This window comes from Fusarium fujikuroi, chromosome FFUJ_chr07, assembly GCF_900079805.1.
Source record: "Fusarium fujikuroi IMI 58289 draft genome, chromosome FFUJ_chr07".
Taxonomy (NCBI): Eukaryota; Fungi; Ascomycota; class Sordariomycetes; order Hypocreales; family Nectriaceae; genus Fusarium; species Fusarium fujikuroi.
The window spans coordinates 1,415,775-1,442,064 of NC_036628.1; the positions used below are offsets into that span (position 1 = coordinate 1,415,775).

General features: G+C 48.4%; 4 protein-coding genes; 1 reads left to right on the top strand and 3 right to left on the bottom strand.

The window, feature by feature from the left end:
- Positions 1-4,288: 4,288 nt before the first annotated feature.
- FFUJ_08655 (4A-like cullin) lies at positions 4,289-6,782 on the bottom strand (the record flags this gene model as incomplete). XM_023580619.1 has 3 exons in its annotated part: positions 4,289-4,346; positions 4,403-6,312; positions 6,363-6,782. 3 exons carry the CDS (start codon positions 6,780-6,782, stop codon positions 4,289-4,291), a joined length of 2,388 nt encoding a protein of 795 aa, XP_023433365.1.
- Positions 6,783-7,710: 928 nt separating this feature from the next.
- FFUJ_08654 (related to phosphotidylinositol kinase) lies at positions 7,711-16,896 on the bottom strand (the record flags this gene model as incomplete). XM_023580620.1 has 9 exons in its annotated part: positions 7,711-7,730; positions 7,788-10,228; positions 10,278-14,739; positions 14,785-15,122; positions 15,180-15,711; positions 15,766-16,604; positions 16,651-16,693; positions 16,745-16,792; positions 16,857-16,896. The coding sequence occupies 9 exons, from the start codon at positions 16,894-16,896 to the stop codon at positions 7,711-7,713; spliced, it is 8,763 nt and encodes a 2,920-aa protein (XP_023433366.1).
- Positions 16,897-17,840: 944 nt separating this feature from the next.
- On the top strand, positions 17,841-22,990 carry FFUJ_08653 (related to nucleoporin; the record flags this gene model as incomplete). XM_023580621.1 has 4 exons in its annotated part: positions 17,841-18,030; positions 18,086-22,405; positions 22,458-22,879; positions 22,934-22,990. The coding sequence occupies 4 exons, from the start codon at positions 17,841-17,843 to the stop codon at positions 22,988-22,990; spliced, it is 4,989 nt and encodes a 1,662-aa protein (XP_023433367.1).
- Positions 22,991-23,835: 845 nt separating this feature from the next.
- FFUJ_08652 (uncharacterized protein) lies at positions 23,836-25,350 on the bottom strand (the record flags this gene model as incomplete). XM_023580622.1 has 2 exons in its annotated part: positions 23,836-24,035; positions 24,096-25,350. 2 exons carry the CDS (start codon positions 25,348-25,350, stop codon positions 23,836-23,838), a joined length of 1,455 nt encoding a protein of 484 aa, XP_023433368.1.
- Positions 25,351-26,290: the final 940 nt, after the last annotated feature.

Sequence of the window (26,290 nt, forward strand, 5' to 3'; positions counted from 1 at the left end):
AGCGTGATTGGTATTTGCTAGGTGAATGGGGAATTCCAATTCTGGGATTGATACGATTGAGAGGAAGAATAGGGCTATGATATATGCGACTGGAGATGGAGAGCTCGGGTGGGCGCAGCTTGGGAGGGATTCGAAAGCTCCTGCGTCCAGAAACTTGTGCAAATCAAAAGTGAGGCTGGCGAGATAGCCAAGGGATGCGTCCTAGTCAGAAGATGGAGGGGGGATGGAAGGTTGAAGACTAAGGGGGGGCGCAGTACAGCCTTGCGGAAGCAGTCGTGTCAAGCAATAGAAGAAAGTCTTCTTTGCTTGTAGATATGAGGGAAGAAATAGCTGTTTATTTGAGCTGAATTGGGAGTGTCTCTGGATCTCTGTGGGAAACTCAAAGGGCGAGTGAGGGTCTATTTGAACTTGAAGAGCCATTGCTCGAGACAAGTACGTATTGGCATTGGTTTCTTGATCTGGTGTTCCGACACAATACGGCATTGATGAGTACTCTGGATGATGAAAGCCAGTTTTGTGTTACTGAGAAACTAAAGGTTGTTGTTAAAGGCGAACCATACATTGGTTGTTCTGCGCTCGAGTTGGTGGTTCGCCCGTTAACCTCCACCAACAGCACATCGGCTTGGCGCAAGCCAACTACGCACATTGAGTGTGATATAATGAATAAGCCTACAGAAGGACTCTCAGCCGAAGTGAGCTGGGTAGTCGGCAAATGCATTCCTTGCCGAGCTTTGCTGAGATACGGCATCATTCGCCTGGTCGACGCGGCCAGACTGACTTGCATCAGGCAATCGGCAGAATCTAACGGCTTAAGATGATCCTTTCAACCGGCGCCTCCATTGTGTGTTACCGCATGTTGTCTTGATATGGCGACCGACGATGAATGATGAGGCAAGTTGCCGAGAGGCTGACCCGAGACGATTTTTGACCCGACACCGACAGCCCGTTCTGCCGGCGCCCAGATATGCAGGAAGGCGATCGCCGTTTCTGGGATACGGCATCTCCTGCTGGCTAGGTATGCTATGCTGTTCACTTTGACTAAGTGTCTGGGTGTGTTACTCTGCGGCCCTTGGTCGCCCGGTGAGAGTTTAACACGATGATCTGGAGATATTTTACGCTGCATAACCATTTGTTCGAGTTGAGAGAGGCCCTACATTGCTGTGCTGTTGAATCAGATGATTGCCTCGGATACACCATGGCTGGACTCAAAAAGAAATCACCACGAACTCGTTGGGCGTTGATGTCGTTGAATATATCCGAAACTTGTGCTACAGAGGACGAGAGGGCAGACGCAGACGCAGACGTAGCGTATCGCCACAATCGAGAAGTATAGTCTATCGTGGAATTAGGCCTTGTCCGCCATGGCACGAAAGTGAGAGCGACAGGTCCGGGTTGGACATATCGAGGAATCGGTGAAACAAGCTGAGGGTTGCACTAAGGAATAGCTTCACGGGAAGGTCGGGTATGCAAGTGATTGCAGAGAATGTACAGTAGCGAGCTGAATGATGTGCATATTTGGTTAATACGGCCATTGATTACCCATGGATCTCCGGCAAGGCAGACAGACAGTTGTTCTAAAGTGCATACTACGATTCTACCTAGATAGGTACTTTGGTCTGTTGGTTCGCCAAGTCAGCGGCAGTTGGGATTAATAACATGGTTGAAAATGCGCATAAAGTGTGATATTGAGGCATAATGACTCAACCAGCCTCGATTGCCTAGCCTTGGAGGCGAGTGTGTCCAAAGTGTAGATGCCTCTTAAGTTAGTTAGATGGTGGTAACGCAATCCATTTACACCGCGTCACGGCCCATCCCACCTTATGCACGATATAGTCAGCAGTTTGGTCGAGAAGCGCCCTAGTTGTGCTGCAACTAACTCCAGACTATGTGAGTATGTCGAACATATTGTAATGCGGGAGGTAGTAGAATGAATGAATGAATGAATGACCCAGTCTAGAAGTGCATGTGCGGCGCAGGCTGTTGATGATGGATGGCCTCTGAGGGTTTCTATACGTCGAGATACAATGCGACAACAAAATGAGGCGAAAGTGAACATGTTTCAAGTTTTGAGTCGTTATGAGTTGGGTCTGGATTCTGAGACATGAATACGGGGTTTCTCAGTCTTGATTTGAGACAGCAAAGCATAGCACAGCACGACACAGCAACGCATAATACAAAAGCGTGTCTACCGCGTGGCCGTGTGACCTGTCAAGAGGGTTCAATGTATCAATTCCTGCCGATGGCGATACAACCGTCGATGATCAGGCAACTGGCCGCCTGTCAACTGAGGTTACACTGAGACATGCCCAAGTTCTATGGGGAATCCAACTCTGAACGGGCGTGTCTGTTGTACCTAACTTTTGCGACAGAATATTCAGGGCGTTTCTCCTTCACACCCTCAGTTCATGTCTGCTAACTTTGGCCGGGCGCCCAAATATGATTGCCTTGTGGATGCCTCGTGAGGGGTCGATTAAGTACTTTACTTTGCTTTGCTTTTCCTTTTCCTTTTCCTTTTCCTTCTTGTTCCGAGGGCGACCGATTACTCTTTTTGTTAATCCGAGTGTGATTGACAAGTCTTGGTTAGGTATTGGTTTACGCCGGCGACATTCATCAACGGTCGATAGCATCATTTGCCTTCAGAATGCTTCTCTAGGAATCAGAGCGGCAGAGCATTATCCGTGACCAAACTAACGTCAGTCGGTAGATATTCAGGAAATACCTGCTTATCGTCTTAAACACGCCCGATGTGAAGCACCAAGATCTCGAGTGATACAATGTCTTCCCAATGTCCCATGGAGCCACTAGTCCAAGTCTGAAGTTACTACCTATGGGTGTGTTTGTCTGGAGACTGAAATAGATAGATACCAAAACTTGTTATCCTCAGAGCACTGTGTGACTGGTGACATGCCAGGAGAATGCTGTGTCAAGTCTAGACTCACCTTCTTATCCCTTTTAATGCCGTCGGTGAGTCTCTCTCTGTGTGGCCTTTTCAACCTTCTGCCTCTCAATGGCCTTGCCATTCTCATTCGAGGCCGAATCCGTCAGCTCAACAGAACGCGTTGGTCCTATCTTCTCTGCAATAGGCCACGAATACCACATTCACGACTCGGTTTCTATTTTCAATCTGTTTTTGGTAGATGAGGTACCGATAACGAGTTGTTCAAGTCAGAAACTGGAGGAACAGATCGAAATAATTTCGAATACCCTCGTATTGGTGCAGAACCATAAACCTAGAAATATCAGGAGGGTCTCTATTTCGCGATTGCGATACATCCATCAGTGTTCATCTTCTTGTGTAACTCGTCCATTTCGAAGGGCACAGCTCCTTGTGCTGGTAAAGATTCATCATAACGGATTCGTACTGGTAAACTCTGCTTGCTCTTCTGTTTTTACTTTCCCGCCATCCATAGCAATCTGCTGGGCTGGGAGTGATATCATGTTCCTCCTCTCCTACCATGTCAAGTCATGAAATGACCTTCTTCAAATCTGGCCACGGTACGGAACAATACAGCATCATCGTGTTGTCCAGATTTCTTTGAAGCCCCTTGGCTCTGAATATTGACGAGTGTACGGGCTTATACAGAGGCGCAGGTCATTTCATGGCAGGCTGCAAGTTCCATCGTGGCTCGGAGCTTGTAAGGAGGTTTATTGTGGTTATCACATTCGAGCTGCCACGGTACTCAAAGTGCTATAGACATGGGCATATTTTCATTTCAAGATATCTTAGATTAGAAAAGCCTACATCCAACCCATTGGCGTTTTTCCAATTCTGGAACCAAAGCTGTCTCATATAAAATCACTTGAGCTCAGATTTAGTTTGAGGCAGCTCAGCTTGGGAGAACTGATGAAGCTCGCAAACAGCAAGGATATCACTTCAGCCCTCTAGGCACCCACGCCCCATCAACCCCAACACACCATCCTCACCAATCAACGGCTTCTTGCAGACATGAGCCACATGGTTATATATCAAAGTAGGTGTCTACTCATTCAGCGAAGTAGCTCAGTCAGTTAACAATATGTTACTCAACCATTTACCTTGCCGACTATGGTCCCCCCCTTGCTTCGTTTCTTTTTGTTCGATGTTCGATGTTCGATTCCCAGATTCCGTCGTTTGCTCCAAGGCAGTCATGTTTTGACATAGAAATCAAATTCATTGGTATGGACACAGACATGTCTGTGTCGTTGTAGCATTCGGTTGCTTTATGCCTATACATCGTTCTAATGCCGTCTTCATCGTTGAGCCTGATAGCCTTGCCTCACCAATCTCCATTACCCGACTTTCCAAGCCTTATGCCAGGTACACATAGGCGTTGCCCTCTCTTTCGATGTAATCCTTCTCGATAAGACTGTATATCGCGTCAGCCACCTCCGGACAGTATCATTAACGTATGGCATCACATACCTTTCGATCTCCTTCTTGATCGCCGCCGGCTCAACACTACCTCTTTTCTTTGTCAGGTTGATAACCTCTGCCACCAGGTCACTGTGACCCATGCTCTTACGACTTTTCATTATTCTAACGATGGCCGCCTGTGTCTCAAAGCGTCGGTCTTGAGCGATCCTTTCATGTGTAGCCTTGTTCTCCTCCTTTGTCTCCTTCAGCTGGATCTGATTGATCTTGACTCTGTACTTGGGGTCTGTAAATGTTTTGTTAAAAGTAAACGTATCAGTAGGCTTGACATCACGGCCTTTTGGGTGCTTGGTAAGCACTCGCGCTTTGCCGCAAGCGAGCGACTGAAGTGTGCGATCAAGATCACCGCCTGAAAGACCGGTTCCCGTCGCGATCTGTTCATATGCCAAGAATCCATCAGCCGGCACGCTGTTGAACATCATCAGAACCACAGCCTGGTATGCAGATACAAGAAGCTCCTTCGGCCCCTTGGCGAAGATGCCCTTGAGGGAGCAGTGAGCCAATGAGTGCTTCCACGTCAAGGCTCGTCCGGTATGCTTATTCTTGTAATACTTGTCAAACCTCTCGATTTGCGTGGCAACCTCATCCGGCAGGTTGAGACGAACATCTGGGTAAGTTGGCCACGCGGCAGCGGACAAAATCATGACGGAAAGGTCCAGAGAATTCTTGCGCTCAGCACTTCCTTGACGCCATTGCTTGAAAGACTCCATTTCATCCTTGCCGAGTTCCTGGTCCTTGAACATCTGTTCCAGATTATGTGTAAAGTTAGCACCGCACTCTCCTCGAAGCTTTGTTAGCATGTTGCGCTCAGCGTCTTGGCTGGCACTTCGTCCCATGAGCAATCTCCGAGCCAAGTCTTTCTTGTAAAATGCCTCGAAGGCGTCCTTGCCCTCGATGAAGCGGAACAGCTCGAGCGCCTGGTCAAGCTGTCTATCAAGCTCAGCATCTTCATCACCTGTGCTGGCTTGGCCTTCCTTCTCAGCTGTCGCTCGATCTTTCACATCTGACAGAAGCTCCTTTGGTAGTGACTTCAAGCCACCTCGCAGAAGCATGTCGATATATTTGGCGATCATCTCGCCGATTTTGGATGTTCCCGTGTCCCAGCAAGATGCAGCTTTGCGGTCGTTCATGAACTTCCCAAAAGAATCCCTCATGCCCCAAAGGAAGTCTTCGTCCTTATTAAAAGCATCTCGGATCATCAGGTCGAGTGATCGGCGGAGCTCTAATAAGCGCAAAACCATTTGGTCACCCTTGTCTTTGTCGCTGATGATTGCCGAACCAGTTGATCGAATGTAGTCGCCCCATGGATCTTTCATCTTCTTTTGGATCCCTGATAACCGAAGCAAGTCATACAAAGCCTTCATTGACTCAACTTCTCTATCAGCCAGCAGCTTCGCCAGGTTCCCACCGTTGAGAAGCTTTTCTGAGTAGTTGGTGATGAGATGGGCGTGCGCAGAGTCCATAAGTTGCTTCTCCGTCGTACTATCGAAATTGAATTGGATGCAGCGATAGTCTTCCTTTTTCAGTAACTTCTCGCAAACCAAAATGTAGTCCTTGAGACTTGACGTGCTCCAGGCTTCGCCAAATTCTTTCAAGTATCTCTCAGACTTCTCTAAGAAGTAGGGCTCAAAGTGCTTGACATAGACCTCCAAAACATAAAGCATCATGATGGAATCTTTCAGTAATGCAGGTTCGATTTGGTCGATGCCTCTTCGATCATGCTCAACCAAATCGCAAACACCTGCGATTAGCTTCACGCCGACCGAGTTTCTATAGGCTTGACTCTGGGATGGGAATGCCATTTTTCTGAACTGCTGGATCGCCATATCGTTTATAGATGCAAGATTCTTCTGTAGTAAATATGTTCGATCGAGGTAGCTGAATGTTGATCTGATCAATATCTGCAAGTGTTTCTTAGCATCTCAAACCTATATACAAACATCCAGCCTACCGTTTGTGTATTCCAAGTCTTCCATTCCGCTAGTACGCTCTTCACAGTATCGAGGTTCGAAGCATGACCATTCTTCTGGATTCTGGGTAGCACAATCCGCTGCAAGTGCACATCGATTCTCTCTTTGAGCATCTGGTACACCTTTGCGGGATCCCCCTTTCGACAGACATCCTCGACACCCCTGTACAGCCTCTCCAAGGGGACATTAGGTGTCCGTCCCGCAAAGACAGCCTCTAAGGAATCCTCGAGCTCCTTCTCCGTCCGTTTATAGTACTCCGCGACCTGGGTATCTCGACTCGTGGGCGCCCGCAGATTCTTGATAACAAGCTTCTTGGAACCAGAGTGAGGCTTGAACGCAGAAGGTGCCTGCGTGAGGTCGATGGTCTCGGGGAGCTTGCCCCGCGCTTTAGCGGTGGTCATTTCGAAGCGCGCCCGCTTAGAGGTGGCAAGGGGAGGTGAAGCTGAGGATGATGAGTCTAACCGCGGCCTTCGCCGGGAGGGAGAGGTTGTTTCCGGCGCCAACGGTTGCATGGAGTGAACCCAGGCGATATATCAAGAAAAGAACGAGGCCTGGAACAACCGTACAAAGAGCTGTCGCGCAGGCCTCGGTTTCTCGGACTGTCCGGTGTTTGGTTGCGGTATTCGACGGTGAGCAGACGTGGGCGAGAAGTGTATTATCAGAGTGTTTCTTGATTAGAATCAAACGAAAATGGACTAACTCGAAGAAGAGTCAAGGCAGTACTTCTGGAGATGATGGCAAGTCTGAATAACAATGTTTACGAGGTGGGCGTGTTGATTGATTGAAGGTGATTGAATCCATGATAAGATAAGAAACTGGAGCTACCGCCATCTATCTCTGGCTTAATAAAGAGCGTCATCGGTTTGTATGACAAAAGAAATGCAACGCTTGGGTACTAACTACTACTCCGCCTACATAATGCTACAAGAAAGAACAAAAGACTGGCATTCTCGCTCCATTTATGGCTTCTCTGAATCAATTCAACTCTTCGAGCTCTTCTTATTAAATTCAGTCTAAGTACTTTAATTACTTAGGGTAATCATTGGATATTAGCAACTCCCGACTTACACCAACGTTTTGACAGCTTGAACTTCCCCGAGTGATAACAAACGTTCATGAAATCATTATCAATTAAATCGCCGCATCTCCAACTGTGCACTAGTAATACTGAAATGCAATTGACGCCTTGAGCTGAGCTCGAGCTACCTATGTGTGATATGCCTATTCGCTGTGCCGTCTATTAGGTATCAGTCCTCAGTACGTCGCCAACTACAAAAATGATTATGTGTTACATTTCTCTCTGCCTCAAGTAGGCTTCTGCCTAACATCTTAAGCATATGCTGCCCAACCTAGGAAAAGGGGCCTGTTAGCTGTGAACCCAAGTTGGTGACATCTGATCAGCTTACCAGAATACAACACTGCCAAATTTCGCTCATCGGTGGCTTGGTTGATCAACTTGTTTACTGTTGCAGTCACACTCAATGTTTTCGAGAGCTTCTTCCTTACAATCTCTAAAGCTCTGTCAGCTTCAGATGGTTCATTGACGTGGCCTGCAGCCCTTTTGCCCTTCTTTGTCTCTGCCTCGCTTTGTTCATCATCCATTGGGGTTTCGTCATTGTGTCTCGCCTTTTGGAGTTTGGCAAGTCGGAGTGGTGAGATCGACCACGTATACAGCGGATCAAACCGCAACACGTCCAAGATTGTCATGATCGAGTACTGCTCTTCTCTTAGAGCATCTAGCGTAAACTCACAGCATCTCCGGAAGACGCCTTCTGTCTTGGTGATTCCCATTCCATCCACAATGTCTCTTGTCAGTCTGAAGGGGACCAACTCCGGTACTGGCAGGATACGACCAGCCTCAAATGCAACACCCAAGTCAATGTGGACAACTTCCCCCGTCTTGTGGTCCAAGAGAATGTTGTGCCCATGCCGGTCTCCTAAACCGAGAACGTGTCCCAACATCGATATAGCCGCAGTGCTTCTGGTGTACGCTAGTCTTTTTAGGAACCATTCATCTGGATCCATAAAGTGTTCCATAAAGAAGTATCTCATGACTGGGTGGAATTTCTCCGTGACCTTGCGATAAGTGCTGATTCGAGTTTCCACCGTCCGACTTTGGACCCCAAATATTTCCTTACGACATTGGGAGCCCTTCAAGTCTCTTGGGTGGTATCTTTCATGGGCGGGCATCAAGAACTCATGAAGTGGGATCGTGTTGGGGACAAATTCAATCAAACCTGAAGATGCAGTGAGCGGCAATACCTTGTATGTCCTGATCCCTAGGTTGCGCTGCTGAGTCGTCCTATGAAGCTTCAGCAGAGACGATACAGCCGAAAAGACCTGTTCCATGATAGCATCCTGTCGCAGGTCATCGTGCCCTCCTTTTACAAGCTGTTTGTAGCGCACACCATCACTCCCAATGGCAGTAATGATTTTGGGAGCACTGACGCCTGAAGCGATGGTCATGGTGGGCTCTAATTTGGATATGATCGGGACCTTTGAGTAATCTTTTGTATGGGAGAGTTCGATGTGCATAGTTGGAGATGGAATCCGATATTTGATCAAGCAGTTAATCAGGTTGTGCCCGGGCGAAGACTCTTTAAGCGGAATCTTCGCACCAGACTTGTACCTATTGGGGTTCCGGTCCATAGCAAGAGCATGATAGTATTTGCTTGTCTTGTCGATCGAGAGCCAAATGTTGGCAACAGATTGCGTCTCAGCAAGGCGTTTCGCAATACGATCTGTTGCTCTGACACGAAGAACAGCTACATCATCCTTCTGCTGTGCTTTTGCCTTGGTTCCAGACCAGATCTGATACATCCCGTGATAAGGATGGTCTACGCAAATTTTGTAGACCAGCTCCAACAGTAATTTCTGAAATGAGGTGTCTTGGTCTTGAAGTCGGGATGTCAGTTGATTGGTAAGACCAGCAAACTTCCTTGTTGGGACGTCGGACAAATGTCGCATAACCGCCTTGTTCGTAGTCTCCTCTTCTGATCGTTCCAGCCAAAGAGCCGTGAAACGAAGGGCGTCGTTATTGTGTTCATCAGAGGCAATAAGAGATAGGAGGTAGTTCTCGAGACTCAGCCGAACGAATTCACTGCGAGTCTGCTCAACTCGCCGTAGTTCCTGCTCATCAAGGTCCAGCCATTGCTTCTCCTTGTTCAAGACATGTGAATATCTGGTTTTCAGCTGAGCATCCTTTGTGCCGCTGACTAGGGTTTTCAGTTCTGACACTTCATCGCCCTTGGCCTTCTTTAGACTTTGAAGTCTCTTCAAGTCTTCCAGGCCATCTGGGTCCTGCAGTTGTTGATCACAGAACATGGCAAACTGATGGAATACAGCAGCTGCTTGCCGACCTTGACCTTTGCCTTTGAGCTCCTTGAGTGCAGGTTCCAGGTAGTTTTTCTGAATGTCATGTGGCTCTTCAAGGCGAGCGACAGAGACCTGATACCCAATCTTTGAAAGCAAGTCAGATCGGCTGACCGGCAGAGTTTGCTTTTTGAGGGAAGCATCTCTGTCTATGCCTTGGAGCATACGAATGGATGTGCTCATTTGACCATAATCCCAGAGAGAATTAGCTGTCTCGATGTTGACCGCTGCATCAACATGAATGTCCAAGGTGGCGCATGTCGGGATGAGCTTGGTGAGCCCAGTGGATATTCTGAGACTCTCTTGTGTCGCTTGGTGATAACGATAAATCTGAGATGCGGTGATCATTGCTTCTACCTCCATATGCCGTGCAGCCGCCGCGGAAAGCTTGATATTTGTTCGAAGGGTATTCTGCTGACTGACCATGCTCATCGTAGACGCACGGCAAGACAAGATCTGGCTGACACTACCGTACCTAATTGGATGATTAGTAGCTTGCTCTACGAATAATAACGTATACTCACAGTCCGCTCCGCATCCAATCGCTTCGAGTTTTGAATTTTTCGATGAGACCATCCATCTCTGCAGTATCAGAAACCCCTATAACGTCATCAAGTTCTGTTAAGGATGCCAAAGCTCCAAGTCGTTTCCTCAATGAAGTTGCGTTCAGGTCGAGGGCAGCCAAGCTCCTCATTGTGCGACTGAAGCCCTCATGCACAGCCATTCGGATTTTCGTAATATCGGCTGCCTGAGAAATACTTTGATACGCTTTGTATACTGTGACCGCGTGATGATCACTTGAGGGAGCAGGAAGGTTCCAAATCCCTAATTTCCTAGCAGTATTGAAAGTGTCCTCGAGAGCAGCTGGGGATGACTCCATGTTTTGTTGTGTCTGAAGAAGTGAGTTTGAGAGTCCTGACAACCCAAGTGTATCCAGGGCTCTGACCAAGGCTTGTTCGTCTAACTGAGTCATTGGATCTCCGTAGAATATGTGGTTGTCGTACATGGCGCCTCGGAATGCAAGACTCCTGGGACCATCATTCTCATATTCTACGCGAGCGACAACCTTAGAAAGACTAGGTTCTTCAGGTAGCCCATAGTATGCATCTGGATCATCGATGTTCTCAAAGATCGTAAGGAGAGTGTCACTCATATCCACCTCCTTTGTGGCTGAGGACCTTCTTGAGGACCGCGAGGTTTCAGGAGTAACATACTCAGCGAAAAGCAAAGCGGTCTTATACATTCCGCATCGCGACGCCGTTGATGCAACCATCGCGGAATCCACCTCGAGCCAATACGATCGGTCAGCTATTGAAGATTCTTTGGGGTACTGCTGTGTCCTGAGATACAGAAGCATGTTGATGAGCAGCTTTAGATTTTCTTTGGCTACAGGATCAGAGCATTTCAGCCAGCTCTTGATTGCCACAGAAAATGGGCGCTTAGGGGAGTGTTGCTGATTTATCGGAAAGTAGAGCGCAAGATGAGCAACGAAGGGAAACGCGCTCTCCGCAAAGTGCTCAACTCTGGCGAGAATAGGGGCTAGGACTGAGAGAATGATTGACTCTGGAACACATTGGGCAAGGTGTGCACTCAGGCTCGGGAGCCACTCTTTTGAAGTGATTTCTACAGACCACACATCCTGCTGATCTGGTGAAGAAGGAGTAATAGGGGCCTTGTCAGACGGGGGAGATCTGTGCGAGCCCCATTGGGAAGTTATTAAGAGAGACTCTGTTAGACTCTTCTGACAAGCTACAGTTAGTGGTTCATCCTCAAGTATAGCGGCATCTGAGACGATGGATCGTAGAGCAGCCTCGGCAAGACCAGCAGTGACAGAATCGGGATTTGAGGTGAGGTCCTGAAGCAGGTAAAGTATTCCCATCTCTGAGCCATTTGACCCTGGAGCTATTTTTTGGTAGCGAGTAAGATGTGATTCGCGTAGAATATTGACTGGAATCTCTCCGGAAGCCGAAAAGGCTCGTCCGACAACTCGTCCTGCCCATGCTAGATACTCTTCGCTCAGATTTTCTGTATCGCAGCTCTTCCATACAGCCGTAGAATGCTTTACAGCATCATGATCAGATTCGATGATGTCGTCCTTGATTGACGCAGGAATGCTAAAGTCGCCACAAAGAAGACCGAGAGCTAGTTGTCGAGAAGAATCGTTGAGAAGCTGGTGATCTGCGCCACCGTCGTCCATGATATCCAGCAATAATTTGCTCTCTGCAGTGCCTCTTTCAGCATTTCCAGAAGCTCGAATGCGAGCAGCAGACTGTGTTATGGACTTAAAGGCACTCTTTTGCGCAAGATCCTTAAACACTGGCGAGTCATACTCCTCAAGGTACTTGCTGAACCATCCATGGAACTTTTCTGCTTTGCTCATAGTTGCTTTGAACTGACTCTCTTGGGTGGTGCTCGACTGACTTGATTCCAGGAAGACTCGGAGCGACGCGAGGGTCGACAAGGCATAACCAGCGAGAAACGATGGCATGTTGCTGAGATGCTTGGCACCTTGACCCAGGAGATACTGGCTAATTCCAAGTGCATCATCTGCACACTCCGAGTCCGTGATAAATTTACGCGTTGCATTCAGGAGCATTTCCAGGGGGTAAGAGTCCCAAGCGACTTGGCCAGCAAGAGAAATCAAGACACGGACCTTGCGGAGAACAGAGCATGCGTGTAAGGGGCCTAAAGCCGGATGCACCGTGTTGAGAAGCTTCCGAGCGATCGAGACAACTACAGGTGGCGTCCATAGGTCGTGAAATTGGAACTCCGTGTTTTGGCAGAGCCTGTAAAGTTCATGGATGAGATATTTGGCCTTGAACATTGGCTGCTGGTTCGCTGGTAGCTCAGCAGGTGAGTGAGAAATGGCTTTCACAGCACCCATGATCTCGCCAGCGTAGTCAAGCTTGTACCTGGCAAACACCCTCTCTAGAGAATTTTCTTGGTCGATAAGGTCAAAGAAGAGGGCCGCTATATCAACAAGGTTGATATAAATAGAGTCCATGTACACTTGACTTCCGAGCAACTTTTTGATATGTGCCTCGCCTCGGTCCTTGTCCTCGCCCCCATTGGAGTCGCCAAAGATCATGCTATATGCAATGGCGGTAGTGAAATTTTGACGAACGAGGTCGCTTTCAGAATTCCCCAAGTTGCGGCACACTTCTGCAAATGCCTCATCTTGCCCCCTCATTACTGTCAAGCCAATGGCTTCGGACTGGGCTGACTTGAGGAGATCTCCGAGTGTCGCGAAGCCAAAGATGGAGAACGGGATATCCTCAATCGGATCACATTCCAACCAGGTATACAAGAGTTGGCGGGAGAACAGGCGGAACAAGGCTTTTGGTGATTCCAATTTCAGTGTGTTTGACACATTGATCAAGCATCGAGTTGCATACTGAGTTGAGTCTAATATCTTTCCTGGGGTCTCAAAAATGTGATATGTACATCTCCGAAGCAATGTCGACCATCGGCAGGCGAGATTTGACAAAACTAGCAAGCGGAATGCGATGCCAGTGGTATCGAGAGGATTGGTTGGTAAACTGTCCAGCACATCCACAAAAACTTCATCGTGAAGCTTGAGAACAAAAAGATCGAAAACGCTAGCGATCCTCTGGGAGATAGCGAATTTCACCAACATTGGACCTTTCTTCAGGATGTAAAGTAAGCATGTTCGAGGCGAATCAAGCCCTTGATCTTTGCCATATTCTGTGTTGGTGCGGAGCAGGGTAAACAATAATCGAACCATTGATGTTTGGGCCCTTGGCGAGAATATGTTTGATGTGAGACAGACCTTGATGAAGTGATAATAAAGATCCCCTACTCGCTCCGAGAGATGCCGTTTATCGTTCAGCCAAATGGGGTGAAGGCCATCAATCACTCCGATACAGGTGCTAAGCACAACTTCGGCACACTGATAATCAGGCTGACCAATATACTCCCCAAGTCTTTCGATGATGGCAAGCGCGTTGTCTGGTGTAACAACGAGATCAGAGGTAAAAATGTCCAATAGCAGGTTTTGGCACATGAGTAAGTCATCGTCCGGCAAGTTGATGAGATGTTCCACGTAGATATCAGGGATGAGGCCAATCTGCCCAACGTCGTCATTTATTATAGACAGAAAATGCAGTCGCGTCCTCGTTTCTGTATAGAAAGCCTGCGTATCCAACTTCATCTGAATGTCGAAGCGTGGGACTACCGTTGGCGCATGAATCGAGCTTGCTCTGCTACTTTGTGAGTCAAAGTCCTCGTCAATGTCCATTAAGTCGATGCTGTTGTCATGCTGTGTCTGATCCTTTTGTTCTCCAAGTGAACTCCACATTCGAGAAAAGAGTTGCAGAAGGGCAGGGTTGTTTGCAAGAGCCCTGTTGAGGCTTGTCGTATTTAAATCAGGCATAATGGGCCGGACGGCTCGCAGGATTGAATCGACAAACGCATTGGGCTCAACGGACGTCAGGGCAGAGTGCATTCCTTTCTCTAGAATCTCTTTGAGAGTTGACTCAACGGACGAAGACTGAGTCGAGTTGATATCGGCAAACAATGGTAGCAACAATGTGCCCGCCAAACAGGCCGATACAAGACTTTGGAAGCGATCAAAAGAGATTTGTATACCACCTTCATTCATCTTCTTTGTCCACGACGTACAGAGCTCCATCAGCTCACCCAATTTGGGGTAAAAGAGCTCGAGGGTGAGTTTTTGGGAAGCATAACGCGTGTTGGCATCCGCCAATGGTGGTGAGTTTGTAGGCTTTGAAAAGCTGCAACTCCGGGCTGTTGCGGGGTTGTTAGATGCATCTTCCGATAGAAGTATGTACCGTGTGAAGGACTCAATCTCTTTGAATGAACTCCAGGTCTCTGCCAATGGGCCTCCTGGAGCTGCCGGGTGGATGGCCAACTCCAGAGTTGTTGTTCCACAGCATGTTCGAATTAGGTTCGCCAAGTGAATTGGCTGAACATGCAAGGAGTTATAGGATGCGAAAGCAGATTCATCTATAGGGCGTTAAAGTTTATTCGAGTTCAGGACAACAAACTCACTTGGGTTCCATCTTAGAAACACCCATCGAATGATATGATGACATGTACTTTGGCTTGCGCTCGGGACTTTCGCGTTCCGTAAATGAAGAACATGAAACATCAAGCTGATAGAGGCATCACTCAAGGTGCTAGGTCCACTGACATCGGCAGTTGTAACCATGTTATTAATGTCCTGTGAAATGGTGTGATAAGGGAGGATGTCTGCTTCAAGCAGCTGGTGTAGAAGCACAGCGGCTGCTCGGCTCGTTCCTGACAGACTGACGGATCGTATGGCGAACCGCCAGAGCTGATGCCACATGTCCACTTGATCATGACAGCCTTCCGAGTAAGCAATACAGCTGATGATGTTAGCAGTATGCCCCGTAGGACAGTGCCCATCGAACGGGTGATCTTACCTTGCAGAGGCAACGAGGGCCCAAGAAGCTGTAACCGGGTTCTTGTCATTCGCCAACGATATCAAATCTGGCAATAAGTCGAGAAGTTCTTCACGGCTTAATGAATTATGAGCTAAAAGAAACGGGATCAACTGCAGGGCAGTCCTGCAGATCAAGACATCGACAGCCTTCAGCTTGAGCCGGATGCGACTCGAATTATCTTGACGAGTTCGCCGTCTTTTGCGCGGTTGCTCATCTTGTTCGCCATTATCCTCTCCTTGTCTTCTCAGATGAGGCAGCGCCATGATACCTTCCAGGAATGCCAGATTTTGGACGACAGCCCAATGTCCCTCGCCATAAACATTATGTGATCGGAGGCCAAAAATATCCAGTTGTAGGCCATATGTGGGCAACGAGGATAAGGCAAATGTGATGTCGCTCATTTGGAGGCGGAATGCTTCACCACGCCTTGAGTATTCAGACCAGATGTTCTCTACCAAATCTTCCAAGTCCGAGCGTATGGTTTCATCCGACGACCTGAGAGCCAAGTACTCTATGTGAAGGTGTGTCAAGAGTATACTTCTACAGATCTCTATTCTTAACGCACGGATGACTTCATCCTGAGATACTTTCTCTGATCTCCACCAGTAACTCATGAGCGGCACCAGTGTTTGCACCAGAGAGCTGGCGTGCTCCAAATCATCAGCGTGGGTAGCAGAGAACACGGCATTGATGATAGCGAACGCCAGAGTCTGCAAAGAGCCAAGACTGACTTGCTTGAGACTCAAGACTCTGAGAACTACTGGTGTGATATCTTTGAACTGCCGAAGTAGGGGTGCATTTCCACCGACAACAAGATAGTACAGTCCTTCCAAGACATCTTTTAGTAAGCCACCTTCACCAGGGGCAGCTCGTTTCTGACTTTGGGTCGATGGAGTTGATCGTCCGCCAGATCGGCCATATCCTGCTGATCCTGGGGCTGGTGATGATCGAACCAAAGCCGGAGATGCTCGGGCCAATGCGCGGGTCGAAACATCTCCCTCGTTAGGAAGCAAGAACTGAGCAACACCGAGGAAGAACTCAACACAGAGCTCCCAGGGGTGGCCTTCCTTCCTGGCGAGAATCTCTACGTGGGCCGGCCTGGAAAGCACCTCGGTCAGAGCTTTGATGTAGTCCTGGAGTAAAGGGGGCACGAAATCGTCATTAGGCCCTGGGAGAACTTGAGTGATGTGGTCCACGATGGCGAGAAGTGTCTTTCGTCCAATCTTTGGGTTACCACGTCCCACAGTCATGCGTACGGCATCGGCACATTTCGATAGCCGAGAGGTCGTGGCATTTATTGTTGTTTGAGACTTCTTCTTGTCATAGAAAATAGGCTTCTCCCGAAGAACGAAACTGAAAATAGCTTCAAATATCTCATGGTAACTCTTGTCACCGAGGTCGGAGCTTTTCATTGTTAGAGTGGTCGAAAAGGGGGTTGCTCTGTGCTTACAGATTTGTAGCTCGATTCCGTGGATTAAGAAGATGTGCCAGTTCTAAGATGAATGTAAGCTCTCCGAGTCGAGAAAAACCAAAGGCAGATATACCGTCTACAGCTTTTTCTCTATCTCTGACTGAGCCAGCCTTCACATCACCTAGAATCGGGCATGTTAGTAGCTGCAACCATCAAGAAAACTTCATTATCCATAGGTTACGAACGCGCTAGATTCATAACATTGAATCCATGAGACGAAGCCATAATGAGCGCGAGTAGATATGACCGCCGCAAAGACTTCCTGCTCCTTCATTGAAATATCAAATCGTCATCAGAGCTAGGTAAAGATAAGGTGAAATACACAGGTAGTGCACAAATCCGCCAGAAAGCGCGACTGAAGATTGTGCCTGCCGTATGTATTATGCAAATATCCGATGGTCTAAGCTCGTTTGCTCGACAACCAAGGGACAGTGGAGGCCGTACCTATAGTGGGTAGGTAGGTACCTTGGGCAAAGTAAGGTACTGTAGGTATGAATATGTAGAACAAGGAGAGTAAAGCCACGGGACAAATTGAAGTAGTGAATGACTATTCGGAGAAGAATCGCAAAAAGATTGCAAAACAGGAGCGCTTCCTTGAACGCGGAATAAGCTACAGAAAATAGGCACCCCTCAGCATCATACCCATGAACGCTTTATAGGTGTCGACTTACCTTTGCTAGAGGGGTCATGGTTTAGAAAGGCTCTATGCTCATCTAGAGCTGTTCGTTTGATTTCTTGGTGGCAAGACAACTAAAATACATCATTCCTATCTTTAACTTCTAAAATGACAATATGATTTTCTAATGTTGACTTTGTCGCTGTTCTTACTTTAGATAATAAATCATTGAGAGACGATTGCAGGGCCTAAAGCGTGCCAATTTTTTACGGCATACCTGCGCTGAGAGCTCCTAAAGCTTTCAGGCGGCAGAAAGCTTCTCACCGCCTAAACCACTAAGATACTAACCAATCAAATAGCTCGATGAGCTCACCTACTGGGGAAGTCAACAAGTCTCAAAGTGAAGAATCTCAAAACCGCGACCACTAACAACCATCGACAAAAAGATTCAACATTTGCGACACGTTACGCACCACGGTGCAAATCTCGCAGCTTGTATTCTACACTCGCTGTCGCCTTTTTCATCAACATGCGACAGTATTGAACCATAAAAATGGCCGAGATCACCGCTTTAGATGCCCTCCAAGCTTTCCATCAAGGGCTTCTATCATTACGCGAAGGTCGCGTTGAGGGCGCAGAGGCCCTGGGCAACGAATTTCTAGTCCAGGTCTTTGAAACAGAATTAGGAAAGTTATGGGATAAACCAGCAAGGAAAGGGGACAATAGAAATGCTGTCAAGTCTGGTAAGGAGTTTGTTGGCGCAACTCAATGTTCTCTCTCATCTAACTGATTGCGTAGGCAAAGTTGTCATTGACGGTGACAAATACTCAATAAACGACAACTTCCAGCAAGATGTTCTCACCTTTTCTGACGAGGTAGAACTCGACGAGCTCGAATCTACCCGCTGTTTGCTTGAATCCCAAGAGGACCCCGACACGCTGGGCCGATCCCTTCTCGAATGTGCCATTATACGATTCCACCAGCAGCGCAAATACGTTTTGGACATTGTTAGACTTCTTCTCGAGCTAGAAGGCCTCGACGATGATCTTGCCGACACCGAAGCTCTCGAGAGCGTCAAGCTCTACGTGGCTGAGCGTTTGCTTCAGCCAAGCATGGGGGCAGATGCTACAAAACGGATAGTACCTAGGTGCATGGCTTCCATGAAGGAGATTAAGGCCTGGCTTCAGAAGATAGGAGACAAGATCGCTGCTGCCCAAACTCTTGGCCAAACTACGACAGGGGGTATCTCTGAACAAATGGAGACTATCGAGTTCTCCAGAGTCAGCTTAATGCAACAACACGAACTACTAGGTGTCATCCTCTGCCGGAGTATTGAAATGAGACAAGGGTCAACACAAGACTTTCTTGACTTCGTTTCGGTTCTCCAGAAAGTTGATCGGTATGATGCTCTGCTGGTCCACCTTATACCATCAATCGGGGCGTACATTTCGGTGTTCGGGTCTGCGGAAGGAGGATATGACCTCATCAAGGCTCGTGAGCTGAATGGGAAACTCTTTCCTGCGGACAGTCCTCTGTGGCCTTTATCTCAGCTACAGGCTGCTTTTCGTGCTTGGTGGCTCGCCGAGTATAGTGGTTTTTACGTGGATGATCCTCCGGAGGCTGCAATCCCTCCCAACACCGACCTGGATGAGGAGGATCGACAACGATCAAAAGCTTTCCTGGAGTCTTTGAAGGATGGATCGTTTGACTTTCTTCTCTCCATCGCTGCTGATGTTAAGTCTCCTGATTGGCACGATCCTGTGAGAGCAGGCATGCGCAAATGGCTTCAGCGAAAGTCCCCCGCACTAGCACCAGATGCGATTCCGTTCGCAGACTTCTTCCAATTGACACTGATGCTCCAGCTTGAAGTGTTTGTCGATGGCTTTATCTCTAACCTTCCCGACGTCCTACGAAAGCTTCGTGTGGAGGAGGATGAGCAACGCCAATCCAGCCAGACTCACGAGCAGGATCTCGATCTCGAAAGATTCTTGTTGGTCATTGCGTACGCTTATGAGGGCCGACCCGATGCTGCTATGAATTTTTGGTCCGATCCAGACAGTAACCTGGCTGGCTTCATGCATTGGGCTTCTCGTAGAGCGTCAACACCTCTGGTAACAGCTTTCTGCGAGATGCTTCAGGCTATTTCAGAAAATGAGGAGTGCGCTTCTGCCGCACACGAATTCTTGATGGATGAGGGCCATCATTCATCCGGGAAGATGAGAAAATCGCAGTCTTTAACATGGGCACAAATCTTCAGGGAGCTAGACTTCTTCTCTGCCAAAATACGGCAGAAGCCAACACCGCCCCAGACAATTCGTTATCGAAATGAAAAGATGAGCAGTGATCAAGCAGAGACCGAGCCAGAATCGGCCATGATGCTTGAATGCTACCTTCGATTAATCTCAAAGCTGGCCAGCGAAAGCGAGATAACCAGACAGTTTCTCCTTCACAATCCCAACTATAGCCTGGTTGAAACATTGTATGAACTCGCAAGCAGTCCCATCCCCCCGCGTTTACGCGGCTGTACCTTTATGGCTCTACGTGCTTTGATGGCACGAAAGTCGCTTCAGGAGGGCATTCTTATGTGGAATTGCCTCGATACCTGGATTACAGGAGGGTACGCTTCTCATCCAATCACTCGCCAAGCTCAGCAATCACCAATTGTCTCTATGGACCGTATCTTTGACGAGATTAGCAGTGGTTTTGAGGACCCCGAGTCTTTTATTCAACTCCTCCTTTCTCTTATATCTCCAGCCATCGATAGCAGTCCCCTCAATGATGGATTGCCGTTCCCTGAGAATCTCGGTTCAGCTTCCCGTATGCCTGGTATTGAGGTTTATGTCGACTTCGTGATGGGACTGGTTTTTGCTACCAAGGCAAATGACCTTCAAGATGTGAACCAAACTCGCGTTCTTCGCCTTAGCTGCCTAGAGTTTATCTTGGTCTGCCTCAACACATTCAACGAAGATCTTATTATCATGGCTAATGAAACAAACATCAACGTCGATGGAGTCATCGCAACTACCGACCTGGCAACCTATGTCCGCATGCATCCTTTTGCCAGAGTGATGGAATGGATGTTTAACGACAAAGTCATGGCTGCTCTATTCAACACAATCCATCAAGAGCCCGTAGATGTTGGGAATGCTGCACCGGACTCGCCCCTTATTCTTGGCATCTTACGTGCCGTCGAGGTTATTAGCAAGGTCCTTGACCTCCAAGCCACCTATCTCGAGCTTGTTCGGCCCATCATCAAACTCCAGTCAAACCAGCGCCGGCCTCCTGTATCGAACGCCGCATTTGCCTCATTTGAAGATGGCCTGGTAACTCGATTGAATCTTGTTGTTGACCTGGGCAACTACTGTGGCATCGGACACCCAGACCTTACTCTTGCATGCCTAAAGTTGCTCGAGAAGATGTCTTCTTCGTCGAAAATTACTGCTGTCTGGTCAGGCTCTAATCGTCAAATGCACCGTAACAAGGCTATTGTGGCCTTGGAGGCAAACGGTGAACACGAAGCCATATCCCGATCATTTGTCTCGGAATTGATAACCCCTCTCGAAATTGGGCGTGAGGCAGACTCTCCAGCTTATGTCACCAAAATTTACATCCTCGACTTCCTATATCAATGCCTACAAGAGACGCCCCGCAAGCCGACGATTGCACACTTGCTTCTCGGCTTCAAGTGCGGCATTGACTCTCTGTCCGTGGATGTTAAGGGCGCTTTCGCTTCGAGAACTTCTCTCTTCCACACCTTGTTAAGACTACTCTTGGAGGCTCCCTCTGGCGATGCCCAAGGAATGCGACAGTGGCTCATCGCTATCAAATCACGTGTGATGCGCATTCTACACATCCTTTGGAGTTCGCCCCTATCTGCACCTGTTGTGGTCGAGGAACTTCGTGAGAATGAGATCCTCTTCCACCTTTTGTTGCGCGAAACAGTCATCAATCCTGATCTCTCCTGGGAAGGTGAGAATGTCGCCATGGTGCAGTTCCCTGTGACAGATGGTGCTGTGGCTTTAATCGACTTCTTGTCTCTCCGAAGTATGGGCTTGGAATACATTGCTATGGAGCTTTGTAGCATAGCTCAGAACCGTATGCCCAGCGTGAAGCGCCGCATCTTTGAGGCACTAAATGGTCAGATTATTGGAGAGGGAAACACACCTATACCGATTCCAACTATTTTCGACCTCTATGACTTCCTCCTCCCAGAGGGCGTTTGGGAGATCCCATTGCCCCCTCTTCAATACTATAAAAATATCGATCTCTCAGCCTGTCTAGAGAACGACGCGGACTCCAACCCAATCTACAATCTCGAGCGTGTTAAAGAAGTTCTGCTTCTGAAACGAGGTGAAGCTCAAGGATCGGGAGCATTGGTTGCAGCTCAGGATCTAGCTGCTATCGAACGCGAAGAGGGCATGATAATAGAATATCTTATTTCTTCAAATCGGCAGAAGCAGCTCACTACACAGAGCCTCAAGGTGCTGAAGACATGGACGAAACTTTTACTCGTTATGATCGAGTCGAACGACTTCAAGGGTTCAGCACAAACCTCTTTTTTCCTCCAGGCCCTACAATCGATTCTACCCAGCTTAGAAGCATTTGCTTCGGAACGGCCAGATGAGGCTTTCGAGCTTGCCCGGCTGGCCAAGGTCTTACTCTTCAAGCTTGACCTCTCAGCGTCAGCAGACGACAAGCAAGGCTCAGCCATTGGTAATCTCGTGAGTGACAAACTCTTTCAACTTTTCCAGATCTGCTTGCAAGCCATCGGCAAGTGGGCTGGAACCCCGGAGTTGAGATCCGTTTACTATGGTATCTGCTACCGCTACCTGACTGGCATGGCTGATCAAGGATCTCTGATCTCGAATCGTCCTAAGACTATCAAGACGATCCAAGTGTATGGTGAGCGCTTGATAAATGTTATCTGCGATGATGCCTACGGTGGTGAAGCTCAATGCCAGACAGCGGCATTGATCCTACTCAACGCTCTCGTAAGCCTAGGTCGTCAGGAGAGTGATGACCATGTCGTGGAGACTCTCAACCGACTCAATTTCATTGGTGTCATGGTGGATTCTTTGCGAAATATTATGCAAGAGTGGCATGAAGTCTTCACATCAGGTACGTTTTTGTTTGCTTCCTTGCCGAAACTACTGCTGACTCTTTCTTTCAGGCACCTCTGAGCAGCAGAATTACCAGAATGCTCGTCTTGCTTTACTCCTTGAGCTTGCGCAGACACGATCTGGGGCCAAGTACATCATCCATTCCAACCTTTTCCGGTCACTTGAGGATTCAGGTCTCTTCGGAGCAGATCCCGAGCTTCAAATAAACAACACCAACCCTCGTGCTCTTGAGCAACACTATGGCCTTCTTGCCCAAGTCGTGCGCATTATCGGTGCCGCCCTTGTCTCTCGCGGTAGCCACAACGTGGTGCAGGGTCGCAAGTTCCTCACAGAGCATCGGATGCTCGTCACCCATACCCTTAAACGAAGCGCGGGTATCGGAAGCGGCAACGCGGATGAGGGCCTGGATCAAAATATTGAGGAGTTGGCTGAAGGGCTAATGGTTATCATCGCAGCGACACGGTTCCTTGAGGTAACGCTTGCTCACTCCCTGAGATACACAACCAAGCAACTAACAAACTTGCAGTTCGAGAATGAAGTCCTTCCTGAGCCAAAGCAGCAGAGCCACGGTCTCTTCCACTAAGCCAGTCTAAGAGAAGGAGAGGCGCCCTAGTTATAATTTACGATGACATAAAGGAATGTGTGTCGAGATGGGATATAAGCTGTAGACTTAGGCGGCGTTGACAGGATAGCGTGGAATGGAATATGCGTTGAGTGTGGTTTAGTCTGTATCGGTGAGATAATCAATCACGTTAGTACCAGGACAAGACATGAAAAGCGACCTCCCTGTTGATTTTACCTGTTGTCAGTCTAAGCGCATGGTGGGATGGATATGCTTTGAACAAATGAATTGTGCATACTCTGACATCTCACAAGTCGGTTCAGAATCACTGCCTCAAATATTCGACACTTGAGGTCGGCACAAAGCAAATCAAATTGTATCAGAGGTCTAAAGTCTATGCGCCATATACTGTTGCCTAAACACCAAATGGTTAACTCTATGGATGAGTCTCTGTGTCCTTTCCATGGGTACGGCACGATACGTATATCCCTCACCAACCTAGTTACTCCGAGTGCGCCATTTCCTGAGCGACGCAACAACCGTAGTCGCGTATTAAATCAATGCAGTCCTATGTTCTCCTTATCCATGTAAATGCTGGGTATCTTTATCTGACGCCCCAAAGTGACCCGCCCGCCGTAACGTTAAAGAAGAAAACACTATATAAGCCATGAGGGCATGTGGCGGTTAGCACAGTCCCGTACCTGTGACGAGTTCCAAGTATCCACGGATTTCGATTAAACGGAGAGCCACGTAGCAACAACGACGGTGCATTAGAGCCAGCCATCAAACTCTGAACCAAGTGCTCAACTGCGCCATGAGTTCAGAGAATCGCAGCACTCGCCCATTGTAGATGTTTGTCGATCACATCAAGACAGCGTATTGGCCTTGCGCTTTCCTTTCCGTGTGGCAGTCATGAGCTTCAGTTCAAGGGGCCAGTATCCCTTGGTCTTGCTATTATAGCTCTCTCGAGGCTTCATGTCAAGTTTTTGACGGCACATGGGACACTTTCCTTTGGTGACGTCGACATGAAGAGACTGGTGCAAGCAAGAAGCACAATATAGATGACCTGGGGCTATGTTAGGATCTTACATGAGTCTTCTTCAACACCAGAAGCGAAATTACTCACCACAATGTGTGACTGTCAGGTTGGAGCAGTCGTCCATACAGATGACACATTGAAAGGCAGCAAGCTTGACGCGATCATCCTTTTCTGGCTTCCGGACTTCCTCGAACACTTCGTTGGTCTCGGTCAGATCGATGGTATCGAATTCGGGCTTGGCTTCAATGTCGATGGGGGAACGAGTAGGGCTTGTGCCGAATGGCTCTTCAACATCCATGTCTTTTCTAGTTGCGGGTGACTTTTTCTGTCTCGACGTGGGCCGCGAGGGGGCCGCGGGCGCAGCAGTCGTCGATGTTCGTCGTCGCTTACTCGCGTGCGCTGAACCAGTTCGAGCAGCCGCGGCTGTGGTACTCCGCCGAGTTGTGGGCGGCATAGCTTCGGAGAAGGAGCTTGCGGGGCTGTCAAAGAAGAGGTCGTTCTCCTCGAGGGAATCGAAAACAGGCAGTGATGCTTGAGATTCGCCAGTAGAGTTGCTAGCCGAGGAGAGCTGGGTTGTTGTTCGCTCAGGGCCGAAAGGGTGAAGGATGCAGTTGGTGGACGATAGTTCTCGTGGAGCAGCAGTGGCCGTTGTATTTGTAGTGGCGTTGGTGGATGCGGCGGTGTTGCGGAATGCACGATGCGGCGTGGAAGCCTGAACGGTTGATTGAAGGCTTACGCTATGGTACTGACTCGGCCGTGAATCGGGGTTCGTGAACGGTGGGTACGATGAGGGCGACGAAAAATCACCATCAGCAAGGTCGGCGAGAAAATTATCTTCGATTTCGGAAGCAAGGAGTGAGTTCTCTAAATCGGCGTTATGCAAAGACTCGGGGTGGTCATTTTCCCAGGAACCTATTGGCGGAAGCTCAATGTGTGTTGATGATGCGCTCGCTGGTTCTCCCCAAGGTGATGTTTGGATATTCTGGGGTGGAGGGGAGTGGGAGGGCCTCGGCCGTTGGGTGGTTGCTAACGGGCTTGGAGTTCGATAAGTACGGAGGCGAGAGTTGGAAATCAATGGTGGCAAAGAGAAGTACGGTAGAGGTAAAGACGATGATGCTGTTGTCTGGCGAATGTGGGAGCGGCTCGCACCACCACCACCACTGTTGCTTCTGCTGCTGCGATTGCCGCTGCTGCCACTGGCACTGGCACTGGTAGTGGCACTGATTTCATCAATCTCCAAGTTGATTGTCCTCTGAGAACGCGAACGCGGTTGTGTATTTGGGTGTGGAGCTCCAGCTCCAGCAAAATCAGGAGGTGACACTATCCTCGTGGTGGTTGACATGGAGATTGTGATCGGAGGAGAGTAATAGTCGTTTGCCGAGTTCAAAAACAAGTCCGCGTTGCCTATTTCAATCGGTTACAAAGGAACGTCAGGAGTTGACTTGCTACCGTGGAATCCGTGGGGACATTGGCTTCGGCTAGAGCGTAGCAGAAGCAAGAAGAGACAAAGGCAAGGCAATGCAAGAAAAGGAAACAGTGTCCAAAATAGTAGGTAGAGAAGTGAAGACGAGTTTTGAATTTCTAACCTTGCAACATATAAGAGAGTAGAGAATCCATATACAAGAATTCTTGCTCCATTGTTGGTGGGCGTCAATGTCACGGGAAGGGGAGAAATGGTACAAATAGCGTGGAGATGCACCATTCTTTAAACCACCCACTCACTGAACCCGGCCTGGCTTTGGGCGGGCCTCCTTGGGTTGAGCTTGGACTCGGGCTGTAGGATGTGAGTTGAAACCAGAAGCTTGGCTGGCTGAGAGTGGAAGAAGGGATGAAACAGCCCAGGTCAATACAAAGACACAAAGACGCGCGATATATCAAGAGCAGGGAGAGTAACAAGGGCTCTTTGTATCGCAAAGGACATCCCATGCAGCAGATGATGGAAGGGTAAAGAAGTCGGGGTCACCAAAAGGATGTCGGGCAACAGACAGTATGAGAAATAAATAACATCCATATAGACACACAGAATAACTCAACCGAACTCAAATGACCGGCTGCGGGAGCTGAGCCGAGCTGATGTGAATGGAAGTGACCGTGAGCCAACGAGGGGTCTCGGCCCTGTCAGTAGGAAGCCTCTTATTACCAGAAAACATCCATGCCTGCTGAGCAACCCTAGATTATCACCTACCTACTGTCTGGCATCCTCCCTAGGTATGTACCTAACCTTATCTTACCCACCTCATTCACTGTTGTCTAGGTACAGAGTATGGGCTTTAGCAAAACAA